Below are 23,222 nucleotides of genomic sequence, written 5' to 3'. Positions count from 1 at the left end.
GAGATCTCCGAGTGGTTGGTATTATTTATGTTGTGATGGTTCTAATTCATTAATGTGTTTCATGATTAGTAACTTTTTGAAGGTGTTGGAGTACATTTCTTTAATCTGTTCAATGAAAAGAAAAACCCAGAGAATAAATTCCAAACTTAGGAGTTCTATTTCTGAGACTTGGTCTTTTGTTGTATTAGTCTGGGGATCGATTAGAGTGGTTTACAGGCTCTGGGCTGAGTAGTCCAACCATGAATGTCTCCTGACAAAAGGGCAAAGTATAGGGTAGTCAATCCCTACTTGGTGCTAGAGTTCCAGAGAATTCCTAGAAAGCTGCTAGTCTTCAGTCTACACTGGAATCCCAAAGAAGTAAGCTCTAATATCAGCAAAGGAATGCCTCAGCAATGGGATAGCTGAACTTGTCAGGGATAGTGAGGGCAAGCAGGTCAAAAGCAAAAACTTCCTTCTTCCATGTCATTTTACATGGACTGCCACAAGAAGGCGGTCCAGATTTAGGGTAGGCCTTCCCACCTCAAATAATCTATTCAAGAAAATCCCTTACGGGTGTGCCCAGCTGTTTGGGTTTTAGTTAATTTCAGATATAGTCAACTTGACATCCATGATTAGCCATCACATTAGTGTAAATAAATGTATTGACTTGAAATGGTTAGAAACAAAGTTATTCATTGCAGCATTGTAAAAGCAAAACAGAAATAATTAAATGTAGACAATAGGTTAACTTAGTTTGCCACAATAGTGTAAAGAAATAGTATGAAGTTTTAGAATGACTTTAAAACATATCCAGACTAAATACAAGAAAAACTTCAAGGGAGTATTAAGTATTTCAGAAAAAAGGAGAGTCAGGGTAGCTGAGTGGACTAAGGCGCCAGACTCAAGCTCAGCTTCCTCATGGCTCTACATTCCTATTTGTTTCTGTATCCTGCATACATAAGGAAATTGTGGAAGAACACAGGTGCGCAGACACACTGTTGAAAATAGGAATGTTAAGAAGACACTTCACTGAATAATTCTAAATTTTCATGTCATTCAAAATTTAAGAAACATAAATTTATGAAATGCTAACAGTATCAGTACTTTACATATTTAATTTTGTACTAGTGAATTTATTTTTATTTATATGTATATAATCAATATTTAACAAATAAGTTCTCCTCTGAAAAAAGTGAGCTCTAGCTGCTGAGCCATCTCTTCAGCCCCCCAAACCACCATTTTTAAGTGTTAAGCTTAGCACTTGTATGTCTATCTACACTGTTATATAGTCAGTCTCTAAAAATCTTTTTTATTTTGTAAAATTGAAACTACATTATTTTAGCCACTCCCCATACTTGATTCCTCCAAAGCCTAGGTGGCTGCACTTGTACTTTGTGACCTTATGAATTTGACCACTCTAGAACCTAATTCATGGAAGTGAAATCAGGTATTTGTGTTTCTGTCAATCTTAGTTTTACAGACTATTTTCTTTACCTTCATTTCAGATTTTAAAGTAAATAAAGTTACAAAAAAGAGGGAAATCATAACTAAGTACCTGAAAAGAAAGGAATAAGGTAATTTAAAAAAGTAAAACATTGGGCTGGAGAGATGAGTCATCAATTTAGAGTCCCACATAGTGGCTCCAACCATTTGTAACTCCAGTTCCAGGTGATTTGAAACCTCCTACTGACTTATTTTAGTGTTGAAACTATATTCCTTTGCTTTTATGAAAAATACATTCCTTGAAAAAAAATCTCAGCTCTAACTGCTTCTTCTGCACAGAGTGGTTAAAGATTAAGCAGCTGACATAACCACTAGTGTGTTTTATTTGAACTTCTCCCTGCTGGTTGCTGCACATGTAACAATGTTGTTCTTTCTTTGACACAGACCCACACAAAAGCTGAGTGTAGTAAGGAAGCAGACAGCCCGCCTCCAGCCATAGCCCCCGCCTGGCTCCAGGATTTGTAAACAGAAACATCCCAGACTCCAATGAGGCAGACAGGGAGTCCCAGTCTGTTCGGCACTCAGGAAGTGCTTGCTTGTGAAAGGCCAGCCATTGCACATAGGCATGCTTAGTATTGTTTATGTTTGACTGAATATTTAATCAAGGAAACTAAAAGAGGAAAAAGAGGTCTATTAGGGCTGAGGAGTAAGAGATTTTAGGTATGGTATATATAACATATGTTACATAAAAGGAATTCTTTTAATGGCTGGAGAGATGACTTAGGAGCCCACTAGGGGGTTATGATTATATTTTAATTAATGTTTTCATATTTTTATTTTTTAAATTTCATACCACTCTTGTGGAGAGCCTAAGTTTGGTTCCCAGCACTCACATCAGGTGGCAGAACTACCTAGTCTAAGCTCCTGAGGAATCCCACACCTCTGGCCTCTGGGAACACCTGCACTCGCACGCACATAGCCACACACATAACTAAACTAAACAAAGATCTTTTTAAAAAGAAGTTTTAAAGAAATAAAAATGAGTTTTCCAGTTAAAAGCTTCTTTTATTCCACACACACAGATACACATACTAAAGTATTTTTCTTGGCAGTTTTTCAGTGATGTCAAGTTTTTAGACCATATGACATAACCTGGAATGTTCCTAATTTGAGGCATTTAACCATTAGTATGGCATTTAACATGTTTAAAAGTCCCTTAACACCTTTTCACCCTCTTTATTTTGAGTTAATAAATTTAATGTTCCTATTTTTCCATTTCAGCTGTATATTTAAATAACTTTTACTCTAGGGGAAGAAATACATAGTGTTTAGAACCACCAGCAATAGGAAAGAAATCCTCCCCACCCTCTAAGTAGCAGTGCCTCTCACATGTTAGGCAAGTGCCATACTGAGCTACTCTCAGCTCCCCGAGGTGGTGGTGTTTTTTGAGAATAAAATACCTTGTTTTTGTGGGTATGCATATGCACCTCCACACTCTCCTACTTAGCTCTTCCCACAGCCCCATCATAGTGCATTCGTAAGCATGTCTGCATGTGTGGTATATGAGTGGAGTTAGTCATTATGACTGAATTTGACTGAATATTTTCAGATATGATGCCAAAATAACAAGCAACAAAAGAAGAAAATAGATTGTACTTTAAGGTTAAAATTTTTGTACTTAAAAAAAAAAACAAAGTGGCAGGGAGAAAATTCTCTACAATTTAGAACTATATGAATCATTAAAAAAGTCATGCTGGGTCCTGGGGTTGTAGCTCAATAATACAGTATTTGCTTAGCATTGTGAAACGCTGGAAGTAAAAAGGAAAATTAAACATCTTTTCCTTTCTAAAAATATTTTGAGGCAGGGTCCAGTGTAGCCCCAGTTGGCCTCAAACTCATTATGTAGGGAAGATTGGCTTTGAACCACTAATCCTACTGATTCCATCTAAGTCCTGGGCTTAAAGATATCCACCACTACCTCCCATATAATAATTCTTCTTCTAAAGTTCTAATCCCATCATGAAAGTTTTACCTTAGAGCTTTGCTCTTTGCGAGGCCCAATCTCCAAACCCCATCACATGGGGATATGAGTGCTGGGGAGGGAGACACAGTTTAGTCCCTAGCACACACCAATGGGAGATCCAGTACGAGAGAGTTACGGAGGAGGTAAAGGATAGGTATATGGAAACTTGGGCCCTCTGGGTAATTTTTCTATAACCTAAAATACACTAGCAAATTAAAATCTGCCAGGTGTGCACCAGCACACCTGTAATCCCATTACCCAAGGCAGAGAGAGGCAGATAGATCTCTGTGACTCTAAGGCCAGCCTTGTCTACAGAGTGAGTTCCAGTACAGCCAGGGGTACATAGTGAGACAACCATTACCATCATCATCATCATCATCATTTATTAAAAATAACTACAAAGGGGGACTAAATTTTCCTAATTTAAATTTCAGAAAGCTGTAAACATTCATAGTTTCTTTGCTACCTACCTACCTACATACCTACCTGCCTGCCTACCTATTTCAAGCCAGCATTCATCATGGTCTTTGGTTCTTTGCCTTTCCTTTCTTCTTTAATCTTAAATATCACTCTTTTTGCTACCTTGGTATTTCTTCTTCTTGTCTTATCTTTAATCTTCCACCTTTTTTTCTTGACTATAACAAGATAAAATGTGAGCATTATTTGAAGATATTTATTTACTTTGTGTAGGAATGTTTTGCCTACATGTATGTGTGTGTACCACATACATGCCTGGTACCCTCAGAATCCTGAAGAGGGCATCAGATCCCCCAGAACTGAAGTTATACACAGCCATGTGGGTGCTAGAAATGAGCTCGGATCTTCTATAAGATAATCAGTGACTTTTAACCATTGAGTCATATTTCCAACCCTTATTTATTAGTATTTAAAACAAAACATCATACTCCTCTTGTTTCTAATTGAGAATAACCTAGACATTTTCTTAAAATTTGGTTTTATTTATTTTTGTTCTGTTTTTCTGGAAAATAAAAGTGTCATTCTGTAGCCCAGGCTGACCTCTAACTTACTTATTGAAGAGGATAGTCTTGAACCCTTGTGTTTTGCTTCCACCTCCCAACTGGTAGGATTACTGGTGTACATCATCATGCCCAGCTGAGATTATTTTGGCTTTGGTTTTGGTTTTCAAGGAAGACTTTCTCTCTGTAGCCCTGGCTATCCTAGAACTAGCTCTGTAGACAGTGCTGGGATTAAAAGTATGCACTACCACTGCCCAGCCAAAATTTTTTTTTAAGATTTATTTATTTATTACATATACAGTGTTCTGTCTACATGCCAGAAGAGGGCACCAGATTGAATTGCAGATGGGTTGTGAGCCACCATGTGGTTGCTGGGAATTGAACTCAGGACCTCTGGAAGAGCAAGCAGCCAGTGCTCTTAACCTCTGAGCCATCTCTCCAGCCCCAAAATTTTGTTTTTATAAAACAAAATATAGTAGTTCTGTTTTACCCAAGGTTTTACTTTCTGAGGTATCAGTTGTTTATGGTTAACCTTAGCTCAAAAAATGTAAAAATGGCAAAATCTAGAAACGTACAGTTCTTAAGTTTTTAATTGTACACAGATAATGTGATTAAATCTAACCATTCTTCACCATTCTGAATGAGATATGAAATAATTCTTTTGCTAGTGTGTTCATATGTCACGTGTTCTGTGGTGGTTTGAATGAGAATGGCTTCCATACGCTCATATATTTGAATGTTTGGTACCCAGTGAGTAGAAAGGATTGAAGGGTATGACCTTGTAGAAGGAGGTGTAACTGTGGGTGGGCTTTAAGGTTTCAAACCCATACCCCAGGCCCAGGCAGTCAGTCAGTCCGTCAGTCCGTCCGTCCGTCCGTCCGTCCGTCCCTCCCTCCCTCCTTCCCTCCCTCCCTCCTTCCTTCCCTTCCTCCCTCCATCCCCCTCTCTCTCCTCCCCCACCCCAGTGGGTCAGGATATAGAGTTCTCAGCTACTGTTCCAGCACCATGCCTGTCTGCTTCCCACCGTGATGGACATGGACTACTCTAAAGCTGTAAACAAGCCTCAGTTAAATGCTTTCTTTTGTAAGAGTTGCCTTGGTCATGGCGTCTCTTCACAGCAACAGAACAGTGACAAAGACAACATTCCTTGCCCTGTAGTTGCTTAATAACTGCCTCAGGTGTCAGACTGTGGTTGTGTCACCAGTGCCAGTGTTCAGTTCATCATTTATTTCGTAATGTTCCCAAAAGATCAGAGTGATGATGACAGCTGTATTATTCTCTGTCTTTCTAAGTTATTTTGTTCACTTCTTTAAAAATATATATATATGCATTTATTTGTTTATTATGTACATAGTGTTCTGTCTGCATGCATCCGAAGAAGAGAGCACCAGATCTCATTATAGATGGTTGCGAGCCACCGTGTGGTTACTGGGGATCAAACTCAGGACCTTTGGAAGAACAGCCAGTGCTCTTAACCTCTGAGCCATCTCTCCAGCCCCTATTGTTCTCTTCTTGCTATGCCTAATTTATGAAGTAAACTTTATCAGAGATATAAGAGAAAAAAATAAACATTCTTCAGCACACCCAGCAGATGCCCTGAAGCATGACTCTATAAACTATGAAATGGCAAAATATTTACATGCAACCCCATGCATACCTTCCCAGATATTTTAAATTGTCAATTTTTGTTGTTTGGTTTTTGAGACACGGTTTTTCTATATAGCCCTAGCTATCCTGGAACTAGCTCTGTAGACTAGGCTGGCCTCAAACTTAGAAAGATCTGCCTGTCTCTGCCTCCCCAGTGCTGGGGTTAAAGGTGTGTGCCACCACTGCCCAGCTCTATCTCTGTTTTTTTGTTTGTTTGTTTTGTTTTGTTTTTTTCGAGACAAGGTTTCTCTGTATTGTTTTGGAGGCTGTCCTGAAACTAGCTCTGTAGACCAGGCTGGCCTGGAACTCACAGAGATCCGCCTGCCTCTGCTCCCGAGTGCTGGGATTAAAGGTGTGTGTCACCAATGCTCGGCTTCTATCTCTGTTTTTTTAAAATCATCTTTAGATTACTTATAATGATAACTAATACAATGTAAATGCTATATAAGTAATTCTCACTACTATATTGTTTAGAAAGTCAAGATGAAAAAAGCCTGCACACATGCAATTCAAACAAATCATCATAGGTCTAATTGTATTATAAAAATGAGACCTGGAGAGAGAGACTGAAGGTTTGTGGAATGACAGGAGTTGCAGCTGGTCATCTTAAACATAACCTCCTTCATGTGGATTCATGGTAGTTAGTGCGTGACAGATTGACGTTTTGTGTTTTGAAATTTTCTGGATTTCTCCATGTAATTTTAGTTCATACTTAGTTGTATATACAAATCTGGAATCCACAAGTTAGGAGAAGCAATTCTATAGGGTTCAGTGCTATCACAAGCATCCACCAAACCTCCTGTAATATATCTCCATGAACAGGGAAATGTACTGTAGTAGTTTTGTTTTTTAGGGGGTGTGTGAGTGTTCATGTGTGTGAAATGGAGTACTGCGCCTTGGTACATGTGTAGAGATCAGAGGACATATTTTGGGAATTGGTTCTCTCCTTTCATCATGACTGTCCTGGGGATCAAACTCAGGCCTTCAAGATTGATGGCAATCCCCTTTCCCCACTGAGCCATCTTACCAGCCTAGTGTTTGATAGTCTCAATAAGAGAAGATAATTTGTAGGCGCTTAAAATAGTTACATATACCTTATATATCTTGTAATTAAAATATTTAATTTATTTAATTGTATGTGTGTTGAAATAAGATTTCCCTTTTAAGTTTAACAAATTCTTTTTTGTTGTTGTTGTTTTTCGAGACAGGGTTTCTCTTTGTGCAGTCATGGCTGTCCTGGAACTTGCTTTATAGACCAGGCTGTCCTTGAACTCACAGAGATACACCTACCTCTGCCTCACAAGTGCTAGAATAGAGGTGCTCACCATCACTGCCTGGCTGAGTTTAATAAATTCTTTTTTTAAAAGGTTTATTTTATTATATATACAGTGTTCTACCTGAGTGTATTCCTACACAAGATCTCATTATGGATGGTTGTGAGCCACCATGTGGTTGCTGGGAATTGAACTCAGGTCCACTGGCTGAGCAGTGGGTGCTGTTAACCTCTGAGCCATCTCTCCAGCTCCAAGTTTAACAAATTTTTAAGTGAGTTGTTTATTTTGGGTGGGTGTACAATTTTATAAAAGAAAGAATTAGGTTAAACGTGTACTATTTGAAACTTTTACAATATTATACAACCATTATTTCTATGTAGTTCCAAAACATTTTCATCACTCCACAGGGAATCCTTTATCTAGTATGAAGTAACTCCCTTCCCCTATTTTTCCATGCCTAGCAACTTCTAACCTGCTTTTTGTCTCTGTGGATTTTCCTGTTCTGGATATTTCATATCAATGGAATCATAAAATATGTGGCCTTTAATACATATTTTTGGTGTCCCATATTTTGTTTGTTGATTACAAGTGTGTGAACGTGTGTATTTCTGTTTGTAGTTATGGTGACTAGTGATGTGGTTGATGTTTCTGTAGATGTTTTTGTTTACATGCCTAGTTTTTAGTTCTTAGTGTGTATGCCTAGGAATAAACTACTGAATTTTATGAAAATTCTGATAACATTTTGAGAACCTACTAAATTGTTTTCTACATCTGTACCATTTAGTATTCCCATCAGCAGAGTGTAAGTTTTCATTTCTCTATACTTTTTAAAATTTAAATAACTCTCCTCCTGGTCCCCCCATCCCTATCCCCCTCAATACTTTTTATTTTCTTCTTCCTGCTTAATCTTTAAAAAGCATTATAACCACGCTAGTAACTTTAGTGTATATTGAGGTTGCGCTTAGTTGTTTGGAGGTGGGCAGGGGTTGGTTGGCTTTTTCTTTTTCTGTGGTATTGGAGAGCAAATCCAGAACCTTGCACATTATAAGGCAAACACTCTACCACTTAGATTCCTAGCCAAATATGAGTTTCTATATAATCTTTCCATCTATAAATTAATATATGTTGAAGGTGTTAACTACAGTTATCAATGTGTTAAAGTCTATTAGTATCTAATAATTGTGTTTTGTTTTTGTCTGCCTTCCTTACCTTCCTTACCTTCCTTCCTTACCTTCCTTCCTTACCTTCCTTCCTTACCTTCCTTCCTTACCTTCCTTCCTTACCTTCCTTCCTTACCTTCCTTCCTTCCTTCCTTCCTTACCTTCCTTCCTTACCTTCCTTCCTTCCTTCCTTCCTTACCTTCCTTCCTTACCTTCCTTCCTTACCTTCCTTCCTTCCTTCCTTCCTTCCTTCCTTCCTTACCTTCCTTCCTTCCTTCCTTCCTTCCTTCCTTACCTTCCTTACTTTCCTTCCTTCCTTCCCTTCCTTCCTTCCCTTCCTTCCCTCCTTCCCTCCTTCCCTCCTTCCTTCCTTCCTTCCTTCCTTCCTTACCTTCCTTCCTTCCCTTCCTTCCCTTCCTTCCCTCCTTCCTTCCCTCCTTCCTTCCTTCCTTCCTTCCTTCCTTCCTTCCTTCCTTCCTTCCTTCCTTCCTTCCTTCCTTCCTTCCTTCCTTCCTTCCTTCCTTCCTTCCTTCTTCCTTCCTGAGATAAGGTTTCTCTGTGTAACAACCCTGGCTGCCCTGGAACTTGCTTTGTAGATCAGAGTGCCCTCAAACTTCTTGCCTCTGCCTCCTGAGTGCTGGGATTAAAGGTGTGTGCCACCACCACCTGGCTAGTACCTAGTAATTATCTTATAACTTAATGGTGTTTCACTGCAATAACATATTCTTCTATAGAAATACTGGGTTTGGTTGGGCGTTGGTGGCGAACACCTCTAATCCCAGCATTCGGGAGGCAGAGGCAGGCAGATCTCTGTGAGTTCCAGGCCAGCCTTGTCTACAGAGAGAGTTCCAGGACAGCTTCCAAAACAATACAGAGAAACCCTGTCTTGAAAAACAAAACAAAGAAGTACTGGTTTTGACATTTTATTTGTACAACTGTGCAAAATTTGAGATAAATTCATTGAAGAAACATTGCCATTGAGGTTTCTTATTTGCTATAGAAAGTTATAGTTTGAACATAAGTAAGAAAATTTTAATATAAGTATGCTTGATTTTAATTCACTATAAAGAATGAAAAAATTGCCAATCAAGATGGTGCATGCTCAGACAGGGGGATCTTTGTGAGTTCAGAGCCAGCCTGGTTTACAAAGCGAGTTTGACACAATGAGACCCTCTCCCAAAAAAACAAGGAGCAAGCAAATGACGATAATTTAAAAATTCAAATTACAGTATATTTTATTCTGATAGAATGTTAAAAATGATTAAGTATAGATAGTTGTAGCTTTGCAACTTGTCAAACTACATGTAAAACATATAGCAAAACAACAAATATTTCGTAGGAAATATTTGAGATTCCCTATGAAAATCTCATTCTACATTAGACTGCTTACTTTGAAGCAGTTGTTTTGTATTCTGTTAAGACTGCTGTCTTGAATATACACTACTTGGATCTCGTTATTCCTTATTACTGTTTAAAACATGCTGACAAATATATCCTTCAGTTTTCTCTTTGTCTGTGTAAGACACTTTAATTTGTTTCTACTCTTCATAGAGTTACTGTATCCTCATTCTTCTACCATTCCCTATAGGTATATTCTAGTTTGTGGACATCCATCCCAAAGGGTATTTACTTTAGATAAGATCTGTCCCATAAGATGGAACCATCAAATACATGTTTACATGTTCTTAATGGCCTTGTAATTTAGTTACATTTGTTTCCATTCTGCAAGTAGATAAACGTGGGTTCGGTTGAAAGAATTTTTCTCAAGGTCAGGTTAGTAAGTGGAGGAACTGAAGGTTCAGTTTAGATTTAGCTGCCCACAAAGAAATGTCCTTTTCATTAATATTAATGATATCAATACTAATGATCTTAATTACCATTGGTTGCATAGAACCTTTTTGTTGTTGTTGTTTGTTTGTTTGTTTGCTTTTGGAGACAGGGTTTCTCTGTGGCTTTGGAGGCTGTCCTGGAAAGCCTGTAGACCAGGCTGGTCTTGAACTCACAGAGATCCACCTGCTTCTGCCTCCCGAGTGCTGGCATTAAAGGTGTGCACCACCACCACCACCACCACCACCACCACCACCACCACCACCACCACCACCACCACCACCACCACCATCACCACCACCACCACCCGACTGGTTGCATAGAACTCAGTGCTTAGACTCCAGTCTTCATAACTGATTGTGAGTTATGGGGTACTTTTTACAAATGAGGAAACAGTGCACACAAACGTCAAGCAACCTGATGAAGCCTACTGAACACATGACCTAAAGCCACATTTTAAAGCAACATATGAAGCTGGGCTCAGTGGTGCACACCTTAGTCCCATCATTTAGGAGGCAGAAGCAGGAGGATTGCCATGAATTCAAGGTCAGCCTCAGCTATGGACTTATTTTTCTATAGTTGTGATCGAGAGCCTCCCAGAGCCCCTCCTCAGTGACACATGTCCTCCAACAAGGCCATACCTCCTAATCCTTCCAAGTAGTTGCTTGGTATTCAAACATGTGATCCTGTGAGGGCCATTTTCATTCAAACCATGAAACCAGCTACATGGCAAAATCCCCTCCTTAAAATAATAATAATAATCCAAAGTTCTGAATGATTAAATATATTATTGTCTTGTTCTGTGATATGGTTGCTATTTTATGTTTTTAATTGAGTATGAATTTCGGGGGCAGGATATGTGTGTATGAATGCAGATACTCAGAAGCCAGAGAAGGTGTCAGATCATACGGAGCTGGAGTTACAGGTGGTTATGAACTGTGTGATGTGGGTGCTCGGACTCTGAGAGGGCAGTATATACTCTTAATCAGTGAGCCATCTTTTAGTGCCTCGTTGTAATTTTAATAATTAGGACCATACCCGACAAGTATTTTAAGTTGATATAAGATAATCTTATGTGATCAAAACATGTCATATAACTATCACAGATTAATTTTTCTGTAATTTCTTTTCATGAAAAATATTACTGATTTGATTATACATTAATAAAACCTTCCTAAAGGCTATTTTGTCAGTATTAAATAAAATGCTTTTCTGTTTTCTTTTAGGTCCACCTCATTCATTTAATCGAGATGAGACAATAATCATTGCTTTGGCATCAGTCTCTGTATTAGCTGTTTTGATAGTTGCCTTATGTTTTGGATACAGAATGCTGACAGGTAAAAAAAAAAGTACTTCTTTTTGTCTCATTTAGTAAACATGCCATTTAATCAGTATTTATTTTCTTTAAAAATTTCTTTTACATTTGTTTGTTTGCTTATTTATTGTGTGTAATGGTGGGCATCATTCGTGTATGGAGATCAAAGGACACCTTGCAGGAGTTGGTTCTCTTCTTTGACCATGTGGGTTCTAGGGACCAAACTCAGGTCATCAGGCTTGGTTGCAAGCACCTTTACCAGCTGAACCATCTTGCCAACCCTGTTTTTGTTTTAAAATCTCTGTGGAAAATGTTTATATAAACAAAAACTCTGTGCTATAGTAGCTCCCATTCATAGCTTCAACAAGCACCCCCTCCCCATTTTTTACAAGACATTTTCTTGTTTGTTTTGTTTGTTTTATTTGTGTTGTTTTGGTGTGGTTTGATTTTTTTTGAGACAGGATTTCTCTGTGGCTTTGGAGGCTGTCCTGGAACTAGCTCTTGTAGACCAGGCTGGCCTCGAACTCACAGAGATCCGCCTGCCTCTGCCTCCCCAGTGCTGGGATTAAAGGCGTGCGCCACCAACGCCCGGCTCAAGAAGCTTTTTAAAATTTTATTTTCATGTGTCTGTGTGTGTCTCTGTAGGTCATGACATGTGTGTTCCCTGAGAAGGCCAAACAATGGCATTGCATCTCTTAGAGCTAGAGTTACAAGTGGTTGTGAGCCACCTAATGTAAACCCCTTTGAAAGAGCAGCAAGCTCTCTTAACGGCTGAGCCATCTCTTCAGCCCCAAGAAGAAATTCTAAACCTACCCAAAATGTGTCACCCAACTGCAGCAGTCATTAGTCACAGGCAATATTGCTTAACTCTAAATCCCCACTCACTGAATTCTTTCATACCACTGAATTCTTTTAATCAAAACACAGATACCACAGATCTGTAAGTACCTTAGCATTATCTCTGTGATATAATGACGAAAACCTGTGTAATCATAATGCTATTTTTTCTTTAATGAAAAAGCCAGTAATTTCTCACCAGGTATCTGGTCAGTTCTAATAAATTTTAGGTGTGGTGGGTTGTTTAGGAAATCAGCACTTATTCATTCATTTGAATAATTCTAAAATTTTCTTGAAAATTTGGTATTAGGATTTTACACTTGTTTATTTTTTAAAAAATATTTATGTATTATATATGCAGTGTTCTGCTTGCACACTAGAAAAGGGCACCAGATTTTCATTATAGATGGCTGTGAACTACCATGTGGTTGCTGCAAATTGAACTCAGGTCCTCTGGAAGAGCAGTCTGTGCTCTTAACTGCTGAGCCATCTTTCCAGCCCCTGGACTTTATACTTTTAACTCATGATGACTCAGTAGTCATCATGGAATTATCTCACAGAATTCTGCTCTCATGCTGTTCATTATTCTTCATTTTAGTGAGTTGTTTTAACCCCTGCTACAGCTCTTCTTACCTGTAATATTAGAAAGGTGACATTTTAGTAAGTTTTCTTATTCTTCTAGGAGACCGAAAACAAGGTCTTCACAGTATGAACATGATGGAAGCAGCAGCATCAGAGCCTTCTCTGGACTTGGATAATCTGAAGCTCCTGGAGGTGAGGTTGTGCTTAGATTGTTAGCTGTCACAGTTTTTACCTGCTTTCTTGATTCGTATTGTTTCTTCTGGCAGTATCTCAGGAGCTAGTTAACTAGAAGTCTTTTGAGGCATGGTGATGCACACCTGCAATTCTGCAGCCAGGCTAACTTGGTTTGTGTAGCAAGTTCCAGGACAACAAAGTGAGACCATTTTAAAATAAAGTGGAGGACCTGGGTCATGGTGATGACTCGAGCCTTTAATCTCAGCACTTGGGAGGCAGAGAGGCAGGTGGATCTCTGTAAGTTCGAGGCCAGCCTGGTCTACAGAGCAACTTTCAGAACAGCCAAAGATATACAGAGAAACCTTGTCTCGGAAAAAAAAAGATAAATTTGAATTAGGTATTGTGATACATCACTACAATCCCACCAGGAGGATTTCAAATTTGAGTCACACCTGGGCTAGAGATCAGGACCTGATCTCAACGAGAAAAGAAAAGGATAAAATGAGGCCAGGATGTAGTTCAGTTATACTGTGGTTTTGGAGCATGCTCAAAGCCCTGGGTAGCGAGGGGAGATGGGTAGGATGGAGGCAGAGAAATATAAACTGCTCGTGAAATCATACAGTTAGCTGGGCATGGTGGTGCACACCTTTAATTCCAGCTCAGGAGGCAGAGGCAGGTTGGCCTCTATGAGTGCTGGGTCAGCCTGATGTACAGAGCAAGTTGAGGACAACTAGGACTACACAAAGAAACACTATCTCAAAAAACCAGGGTGAGAAAAAAGTAGAGGAGAAGGTCTAAGGTCTAAATTATGTGCAGTTTCTAACATTGGGAGAAGTACCAACTTGCCCAGGATTTTATTTATATATATAAGTAAAATGTTAATTTTGAGACAGGGTCTTTCTGTAGCTCTCTGACTGTCCTGGAACTTGCAATATAGACCAGGCTGGCCTTGAACTCAAAATAGAGTTTGAGGCCTGCCTGCTTCTTCCTTCTGAGTGCTGGAACTAAAGGCATGTGCTTAACTATATTTTGCTTACTTTTCTCAGAGGGCTGTTTATTTTGTATATTGAATTTTAACTACAAATAATGATACAAGGCTGGGCATGGTGGTACACACCTTTAATTCCAATGCTTAGGAGGCAGAGTCAGACAGATCTCTGTGAGTTTGAAGCTAGCCTGGACCACATAGGGTGTTTCATGACAACCAGAGCTACATAGTAAGACCCTGTCTCAAAAAAAAAAAAAAACAAAAATATGAATAAAATAATGATACAATAAATGTGAAGGAGGAAATGACAATAGATTTCCCTTTCCAGCCTGTTTTAGTGAAAATTCTCCAGAAGGCCCAAATAAAGAGAACTGGTTACATTTTGCTATTATCATGTCTTTGCATTGAGTAGATTTTTATTCTGTTCTAGATACTGACTGTGGAACTCCCAGATTGTTACTAATTTCCAATGTGTGCTGGTTTTTAAAAAAGTTATTTTAATTATACGTGTGTGGGTGTGTATTTGGGGGTGTGGGGGTGTGTATGTGGGGGGTGCGCATGAGCGTGAGGGAGCTTGTGCATGTGGGTGTGTGTATGTGAGTGCAGTGCCTGTGGATGCTGGAAAGGGTGTTGGGTCTCCTTGAGCTGGGATTATAAGCAGCTGTGAGCCACCTGAGGTGGAGTCTGGGAACCGAACTTAGGTCCTCTGCAAGATTAGTACGTGCTCTGTCTCCAGCTCTGTACGTTGATTTTTGTTGTTTGTTTTGTAAGCAGTTGACTTGGTTGGACACATATTACAAACATGTCTCTTGGGCAGAAGCTCAAATCTCAGCTCATTTATTATATTTATCTGGAATCTGTCCCATGTGTTCACTGAATTCCCTTGTTCTGGCTTTCTCCTTTAGAGACTTCTTCCCTCACTCTGTAGAAGTTCTAGTTGCCACAGATGATATCCTCTGGTTCAAAAGACCCTCTTGTACCATTTTAGTTCCTCTGCTCAAAGTTGATTTTACCCTAGACACTGGTAACTCACCATATGCATTCCTTTCCCCTTTGCCCTGATGCCTTTTAGACTCTTGACTGCTTTTGCTTATTTTTCAGTGCATTTAGGTTTTTCTTTTAAAATTCTGTCCAGAGTGCTTATCTGTCATGTATTGAAACAGTCATACTATCCATAGACATTAGTTGCTTCTTGGTAATAGAATAAACTAAAAACAGAAGAGAGCTGCTGCATATAGTGGGGCATTATAGTTTGTTTTTGTTTTAATAAATTTAATTGTTCAGTTTTAATATGAATTAATACCTTGCCTTTTTAAAAACAAATTTACAGCTAATTGGACGGGGTCGCTATGGAGCAGTATATAAAGGTTCCTTGGATGAGCGTCCAGTTGCTGTAAAAGTATTTTCTTTTGCAAACCGTCAGAATTTTATAAATGAAAAAAACATTTACAGAGTGCCTTTGATGGAACATGACAACATTGCTCGCTTTATAGTTGGAGATGAGAGACTCACAGCAGATGGACGTATGGAGTATTTGCTTGTGATGGAGTATTATCCCAATGTAAGTTCTTCATAAAAATATATTGTCACTTATTGTACTATTGATCAGATTTTTAGGATTGTTGCTAGTTCATAAACTTGTTATTAGTGTTCTTCAGTGAAATAAGGATCTTATGCCAAAATTTGAATCAAATACATCACTCAGCCATGTATCATGGCACATGCCTGTAATTCTAGCACCCAGAAAGAAGGCTCAGGCAGGAGGATTGTGAATTAAGACCAGCCTGGGCTATTATTCTAAGACATTATATTAAACAACAACAAAACACTAATAATTCTCTTTAATTATCTCTCTTTTCTCACTTTGCCTTCTTTTCTTCACTCTTTCCATTCCTCACCTATGCCCACTCTTTTACATTTCCCTCTTCTCTCTTCTTTAACTTTCTCTCTCTGTTTCTTTTGTCAGACTTTTTTCATCAGACTTAGCAGTACCTTGATTGACGTTCATTCTTGTGTAAGCTCTTTGCCTTATGAGAATTTCATTGTAATTTGTAGGTGAATACTTTGCGATGAACAGGTATATACATACAGTCATCCCTTAGTATTCTCCTAGGCAGTTGATTCAGGCTGCAGGCAAGTTGGCTTGTTTCTTTGTTTTGTTTTGTGATCATCCTGCTTTTTTATAAAACCTGAAGATCACCAGCCCAGAGATAACCCCACCCACAATGGGCTGGGCCCTCCTACATCAATCACTAATTAAAAAATGCTCTACAGGCTTGCCTGCAGCCTGATTATATGGGCGCACTTTCTCAGTTAAGGTTTCCTCTTCCTGTAGGACTATAGCTTGTGTCAAAGTTTACATAAAACTAGCCAGCACACCCTCTCTCTTCTTTTCAGAAATGCTTTATCATTATCATTGGATCGTCATAGAATCCTAATCTATTCAAATCCTTCATAAGGTTGCCTATCTTGCCTATTGTTGGAGCACATTAATTTCATTTTTTGGTATACTTTTTCCATTATATAGGGATCGCTATGCAAATATTTGAGTCTACATACAAGTGATTGGGTAAGCTCTTGCCGTCTGGCTCATTCTGTGACTAGAGGATTGGCTTATCTTCACACAGAATTACCACGAGGAGGTAAGATGAATTAAATTTTAGTCCTATTTTAGAAGAAAAACCTTAATTTCTATTGTTAAAATCTGACTATTAACCAGTTATTTAGAAGCTCTATTATAAGGAAGCATATTTGAATGTAACAGGAAGAAAATAAGCATGGATCTCATTAAGAATTTCAGCCAGGCAGTGGTGGTGCATGCCTTTAATGTCAGCACTCAGGAGGCAGAGGCAGGTGGATCTCTGTGAGTTCGAGACCAGCCTGGTCTACAAGAGCTAGTTCCAGGACAACCTCCAAAGCCACAAAGAAACCCTGTCTCAAAACCCCACTGCTCCCCCCAAAAGAAGAATTTGAAGTCTTTCATTCTAAAAATGTACACTTAGCTATTTTTTTTAATTATTTGAGATGGAGTGTATCTCAGTGATAGAATGCTTCCTTAGTATGTGTAAGGCCCTACATTTGATCCCTAATATCATAATATCAGACAAGGAAAATCCTAGAGATTTTTCAGACCTCTTGAAGTTTATTTGTGAACCTTAGGTTAATATTCTTAACTTGGCTAGATTTTCCTTGTATTTGTTTTATTTATGTGAATAAATTACAGTGTGTTCATTTTAATATTACATTGATTGTATTTCATAAGCTGTAATACTCAAGTATCTTTTCATAAATTAATATTCTGCTAACTAGAGCCAGGGGGGAGAAGAGATAACAGTGGCTTTGTTAATAAAGAAACTTTTTCTTTCTCATATACATATAAGAATCCCAACAATCATGAGGCAGAGGCTGGTGGATCTGAGTTTGAGGCTAGCCTAAGTCTACATAACAAGGTCCAGGCCAACCAGGGTCATATAGTGAGACCCTGTTTTAAAAAAATCTAAAGAGAGGCCAAAAAAGATGGCATATACTAATTATAATACTCATACTCAGGTTGAAACAGGAGAATTGTGAGTTGAAGGCCAACCTGGAATACGTAGTGATTCTAAGTCACTCTTGACTACATAGTGAGAGCTGTCTTTAAAAGGAGGTGGATGGCTGGCTGGTGGTGGTGCATGCCTTTAATCCCAGCACTCAGGAGGCAGAAGCAGATGGATCTCTAGGAGTTCAAGACCAGCTTGGTCTACAAATCGAGTTCCAGGACAGCCAGGGCTGTTACATAGAGAAACCCTGTCTCAAAATAACCAAAAAAAAAAAAAAAAAAAAAAAAAAGAGGGGGATGAGGAAACAACTGACGAGAAGACTGAGATTATAGGCCAGTTGTGGAGTGCAGAGCACTTGACTAGTGTGCATGAAGCCCTTCGGTTCAATCCCCAGCAATAAAACCAGAACCTAAAGGGAGAGAGTCACATACTGGATTAGCAGCATGATATTAGACACAAGGCTCTATATTGTTTCTGTACCGTCCTTTGCATGTGGCTTTTATTTTCATAGTTATTTCATTGTCCATTGTGCTATATTCTAGGTAGTAAGGGAAAAAAAAGGGGTAAAGGGAGTTGTCCACTTTCACCTTCAGAAGTTCCTCTCATGTACTTTTTTTTTTTTTAGAACTAATCCATGCTTACCCACTTGAGACCAAAAATATACTTGTTCTGTTTTTGTTTTTGTTGAGTAAATTGCTGTTCAGACAATGTTGGATTCTGTTATTCAATAGGAATGGAAGGCAGTCTTGGCCAATATTTTGGAACTGTATTATATTCCCTGTTATAACTTGTCTTCTTTAGCTTTCATACATTCTTTTACTAGTTGTCCCAAGCACCTCTTTTAAATAATTTGCTTTCTTACTTTGTTTCAATATATACTCACATAACAGGCACCCCTAAATTAACATGACTGTAAAAATTGTGTCTCCATGGTTTCTCAAGTTTTTATTCCCTGTACCATATTTTGTCATGCTGTAACCTGTCACTGTTCCTGTAGTTTCTCTGACCTCTTTAGTGAGGAGACTGTAATGTATCCATTTCTTAGATCTTTGTTCCATTATGTAATATCATGGATCATCTTTTCTAGCTGATGCTTCATATATAAATAATTTCCTCTGAATTATTTATTGGCTCATCTACTTGACATCTTTCCCTGGGTACAAGATTGACCTGTTATTGCCAGTGTCAGCACTTGATGCTCTTGCTTCAGTGTTTTGGCTCATTAGCCATTGGACATTGTTTCCTTACTTTTAAATATTATAACCCCTTTTAGAAGCTGCCTTAAAGCATAATTTAAAATATCCTCATTCCCCTTTCAAGGTTTGTGAAATTCAGCAATGTTTTAAGCCAAACACTGCCTGAAATTTTTCACTTAAACAAAGCTATTTTTCTCAAACAGTGACTCTTGCTTTTAATCCTGGTACATAGGAGGCAAAAGCAGGTAAATCTCTGTGAATTCAAGGCCAGCCAACACAGTAAGTTCCAGGACAGCCAAAGCTACACAGTGAGACCCTATGTTGAAAAAAACACTAATAAATAAAAAGTAATACATCTGCTGAATCCATTTAGTGTTGCTCATATGTATATGGTTTTTAGGGCTGACTTGGTATTAGATAACCAGTTAGGGGAATGTTTCTGTGGGAGAATGATTCTCCTCTCTCAGCAATCATTAATTACCTATGGCTCTTTATCTAGAGTGAAGCTATGTGAGATTTCCCCCATTTTTGTTGGCATATCACTGGTGTCATCATTGTTCAGGTCTTTTTTAGGCTGTCATATTGTTGGGATTTCATCTTACCTGTCCCTTATAGAAGGTAGTCTCTTACCAGGTGTCCTGCTCCTCTGACTCATGGTGTTTTGAGTCTTAGTTGTAGGTGTTGTGTTGTACTTGTATCAGTTGGAGCTAGGCTCTTCATGGTGGGGCATTCTCCATGTTTGACTAGTTGTGGCTTTCTGTAATGGTCTTCATCTGCTGCAAAAAGAAGCTTCCTTGATGATGAGTGATAGCTACATGGAGACCAGCTGATATACATGATGTAAAAAACCAGCCAACCTACTAACTGACCACAACAATGGAAACAAAACAAAAGAAAGAAATGAAAAGAAAAAACAAGTTTGTACCACAATTAGAACTATGTTTATTATTACAGTCAGTTGAATGTTCAGTGCTTGATTAACTATGTATGTAAGAGGAGTTATTAGAAAGTAGTAATAAGTTGAAATTGTGGTGTTCTGGTTTGGGTTGAGTTAAAGTCTTGCTGTGTAACCCTTTTTAGTCCCAAACTCTTGATCTTCCTGCCTCTGCGTTCCAAGAGCTAGGATTTCAGGCATGTTCCTTGACAAACAACTTTTTTCTCCCACCCTCACTTTTTAGATCACTAGTGGGTAGAAAATAGCACTTTTTTATTTACATATATCTAGCTCCCATTATCTGCATATTAACTTAATCTCCAATAGTTCTATTTAAGCATTAACAAGTATTTGAAATTATCCAAACAGATCATTATAAACCTGCAATTTCCCATCGAGATTTAAACAGCAGAAACGTCCTGGTAAAAAATGATGGCACATGTGTTATTAGTGACTTTGGTTTGTCCATGAGGCTAACTGGAAATAGACTGGTGCGCCCAGGGGAAGAAGATAATGCGGCTATAAGTGAGGTGAGTCTATAAGCATCACACTGCCATACTGCGAAATCGTAACATTCACAACAGCTATCCCAGGTACTGTTAGCTACAGACTTTTAGGAGTCAGAAATTAGGAAACACCAAATACATTGTATAAAGACCCATGTAAAGTTGATGAGTTGACTTTGAAAAGTCCATCTCATTTGAGCAGACATTAGGGACAAATGTCTAGGAATTGATTTTTTTGTTGTTGTTGTTTGTTATAAAAGGGAACTTACTAGATTTGTTGGGTTTTGTTTCCTTGGTTTGTGTTTTAGTTTGTCTGTCTTCTTGAGACATTCTCTTTATATAGCTCAATTTTGTCTAGAGTTGACCATTGTCCTCTGAGGGCTGGGATTTCAGGCAAGTGCTGCCAGACCCAGGCAGGAATTGATTTTTGAAGCACAAGTAAGGTTACCAAGTTTGATATAGGAAACTCTGCTGTGTGGTTACAATGTCAACATAGCGCTTCTGAGTCTTCTCTCTGCTTTCACATACATAGATATATGTGCAGATTTGTAATTTTTAAAAATATTCAGTGATATACATTTGCTTCACAATTTTATCACCACATTTAATAGTTTTTATTTTGCATTATTAGCTATACTGCAAAGGTGGGCAATGCGTTAGACAGTTAACTACCGAACAGCCTGCAGCTTCATGGATTTTATTTGTTTGTTTGTTTGGTTTTGGTTTTTCAAGATAGTTCTCTGTGTAACCCTGGCTGTCCTGGAACTAGCTCTGTAGACCAGGTTGGCTTTGAATCACAGAGATTGGCCTACCTCTGCCTCCCCAGTGCTAGAATGAAAGGCGTGCACCACCACAGTCCAGCCATATTTTAAAAAGTTGGCATATGAACATTTACTTTATTATTTCATTAATGAGTAGTTTTTACTAAAGCAGATATAATACCATTTAATTATCAAGAAGGGAAAGATTTCTAAAGTACATTGTACAAAGAGCTCAGTGACCTGCTTAGGGATGGATAGTATCATTAACAGGAGTAAATTTTACGTATGATTTTTGGTCTAATGTTTGCCCTTCAGGACATGTTGCATTTTATTTCTTTCAAAACCACTCTTAATTTGCCAGGTTGGCACAATTCGCTACATGGCACCAGAAGTACTGGAAGGAGCTGTGAACCTGAGGGACTGTGAGTCAGCTCTGAAGCAAGTAGACATGTATGCACTTGGACTCATCTACTGGGAGGTGTTTATGAGATGTACAGACCTCTTCCCAGGTAAGAGCTGCTGTTACATTTATTAGGGCTTCTTTGCTTTTGTTTATTTTGGTTTTTCTAGACAGGGTTTCCCTGTGTGGCCTTGGCTGTCCTAGAATTAGCTCTTTAGACCAGGTTGACCTCAAACTCAGAGATCCCCCTGCCTCAACCTCCAGTGCTGGCTTACTAGTATTCTTTATGTAATCTGTTAAAAGAAGCTTTTTCTTTTGATAGGGGCCTTCCGCCCGCCTGGTTCTAGATCTGCATCAGTCCCAAATAAACACACAGGAGGCTATATTAATTATGAAGCTGTTGGCCTTGCTTGTTTCTTACTGGCTAGCTCTGACTTAAGTAATTACCCCATAATTGTTAATCTAAGTATGTCTCTTACTGGAGAGGTTTCCGGGCTTCCTACCCCAATGGCGTTACATCTCGACTCTCTTGTGTTTCTCCTTCCCAGAATCCTCCTGGACTCCTAGCCCCACCTATCTAGATTCCTATAGGCTCAACAGTACTTTATTGACAAATAACAGGCAAATAACAGGACTTCCCCAACATCCAGTGCTGGCTTACTAGTATTCTTTATGTAATCCAAGCCAGATTCTAACTTGCTGCACTCCCCATGCTTCTACCTCTAAGTGGTTTTACAGGCATGCATGCCACTCCCAGAGAGGTGTGTGTGTGTGTGTGTGTGTGTGTGTGTGTGTGTGTGTGTGTGTGTGTGTGTGTGTGTGTGTGTGTGTTGTACATGCCCGTATATATTCACATTTGTCACCAGATATCTTCTTGATGGCTCTTTGCCTTTTGAAACACGGTCTCTCACTGAAACCTGTAGCTTATGGATTCAGTTAGGTCTGCTAACCATCGTACTCTAGGAATCCATTTGTTTCTATCTCCCCAGCACTAGTATTATAGGTACACATTACCAGGCCCAACCATGTATAGCACACACTTTAGTAACTGAGCCATCTTCCTAGCTACCAGAAACTGTTTGTTTGTTTGTTTGTTTCTTTTAAAAGTACAATTAAAGGGTGACTATTACTTTTGTTCTAATAAACAATTAAGAGCAATACTAATGGTTGGAGTGTGGCTTATAGGTGGAGTACCTGGCTCCTATTTGTGCCTTGGGTTTAATCCCCACACAAGGCATTAAGAACCCCTCAGTTTTATAATTAGGGAGGCAGAACAATATTTTAACGTATAAATACACATGTTTATATATGGGTGTGTGTGTATATATATATATATATACATACATATGATGATGATTTAGTATAGAATTGATTATCACTGCTGGCAGGAGTACATTGGCACATACACTATAGAAATCAATATGGAGGTTTCTTCGGAACATAAAAATGGGACTACCATATGGGCTGGCAAGATGGTTCACCTGGTGAAGACTCTTGCTGCACAGACTAATGACCTGAGTTCAATCCCTAGAAACCATGTAAAGATGAAAGTAGAAACTCTATAAACTTGTGTATCATGGGCACACACACACACACACACACACACACACACACACACACACACACAAAATTTAGTAACAACATCAACAACACAAAACCC

General features: G+C 38.8%; 1 protein-coding gene across 2 annotated transcripts in view; it reads left to right on the top strand.

The window, feature by feature from the left end:
* Positions 1 to 23,222, top strand: part of Bmpr2 (bone morphogenetic protein receptor type 2) — a 109,859-nt gene that overhangs the window by 61,476 nt on the left and 25,161 nt on the right. For both annotated transcript variants that reach the window (XM_040753533.1, XM_040753532.1), the window contains exons 4-9: positions 11,557 to 11,667; positions 13,165 to 13,256; positions 15,557 to 15,787; positions 16,754 to 16,868; positions 20,265 to 20,425; positions 21,524 to 21,671. In XM_040753533.1, coding sequence (XP_040609467.1) covers positions 11,557 to 11,667; positions 13,165 to 13,256; positions 15,557 to 15,787; positions 16,754 to 16,868; positions 20,265 to 20,425; positions 21,524 to 21,671 — 858 coding nt within the window. The remainder of the gene's footprint in view (positions 1 to 11,556; positions 11,668 to 13,164; positions 13,257 to 15,556; positions 15,788 to 16,753; positions 16,869 to 20,264; positions 20,426 to 21,523; positions 21,672 to 23,222) is intronic.

This window comes from Mesocricetus auratus, unplaced genomic scaffold (genome assembly GCF_017639785.1).
Source record: "Mesocricetus auratus isolate SY011 unplaced genomic scaffold, BCM_Maur_2.0 Super-Scaffold_100010, whole genome shotgun sequence".
Taxonomy (NCBI): Eukaryota; Metazoa; Chordata; class Mammalia; order Rodentia; family Cricetidae; genus Mesocricetus; species Mesocricetus auratus.
Note: the sequence above shows the minus strand (reverse complement) of the source record. Positions and strands in the feature narration are given on the sequence as shown.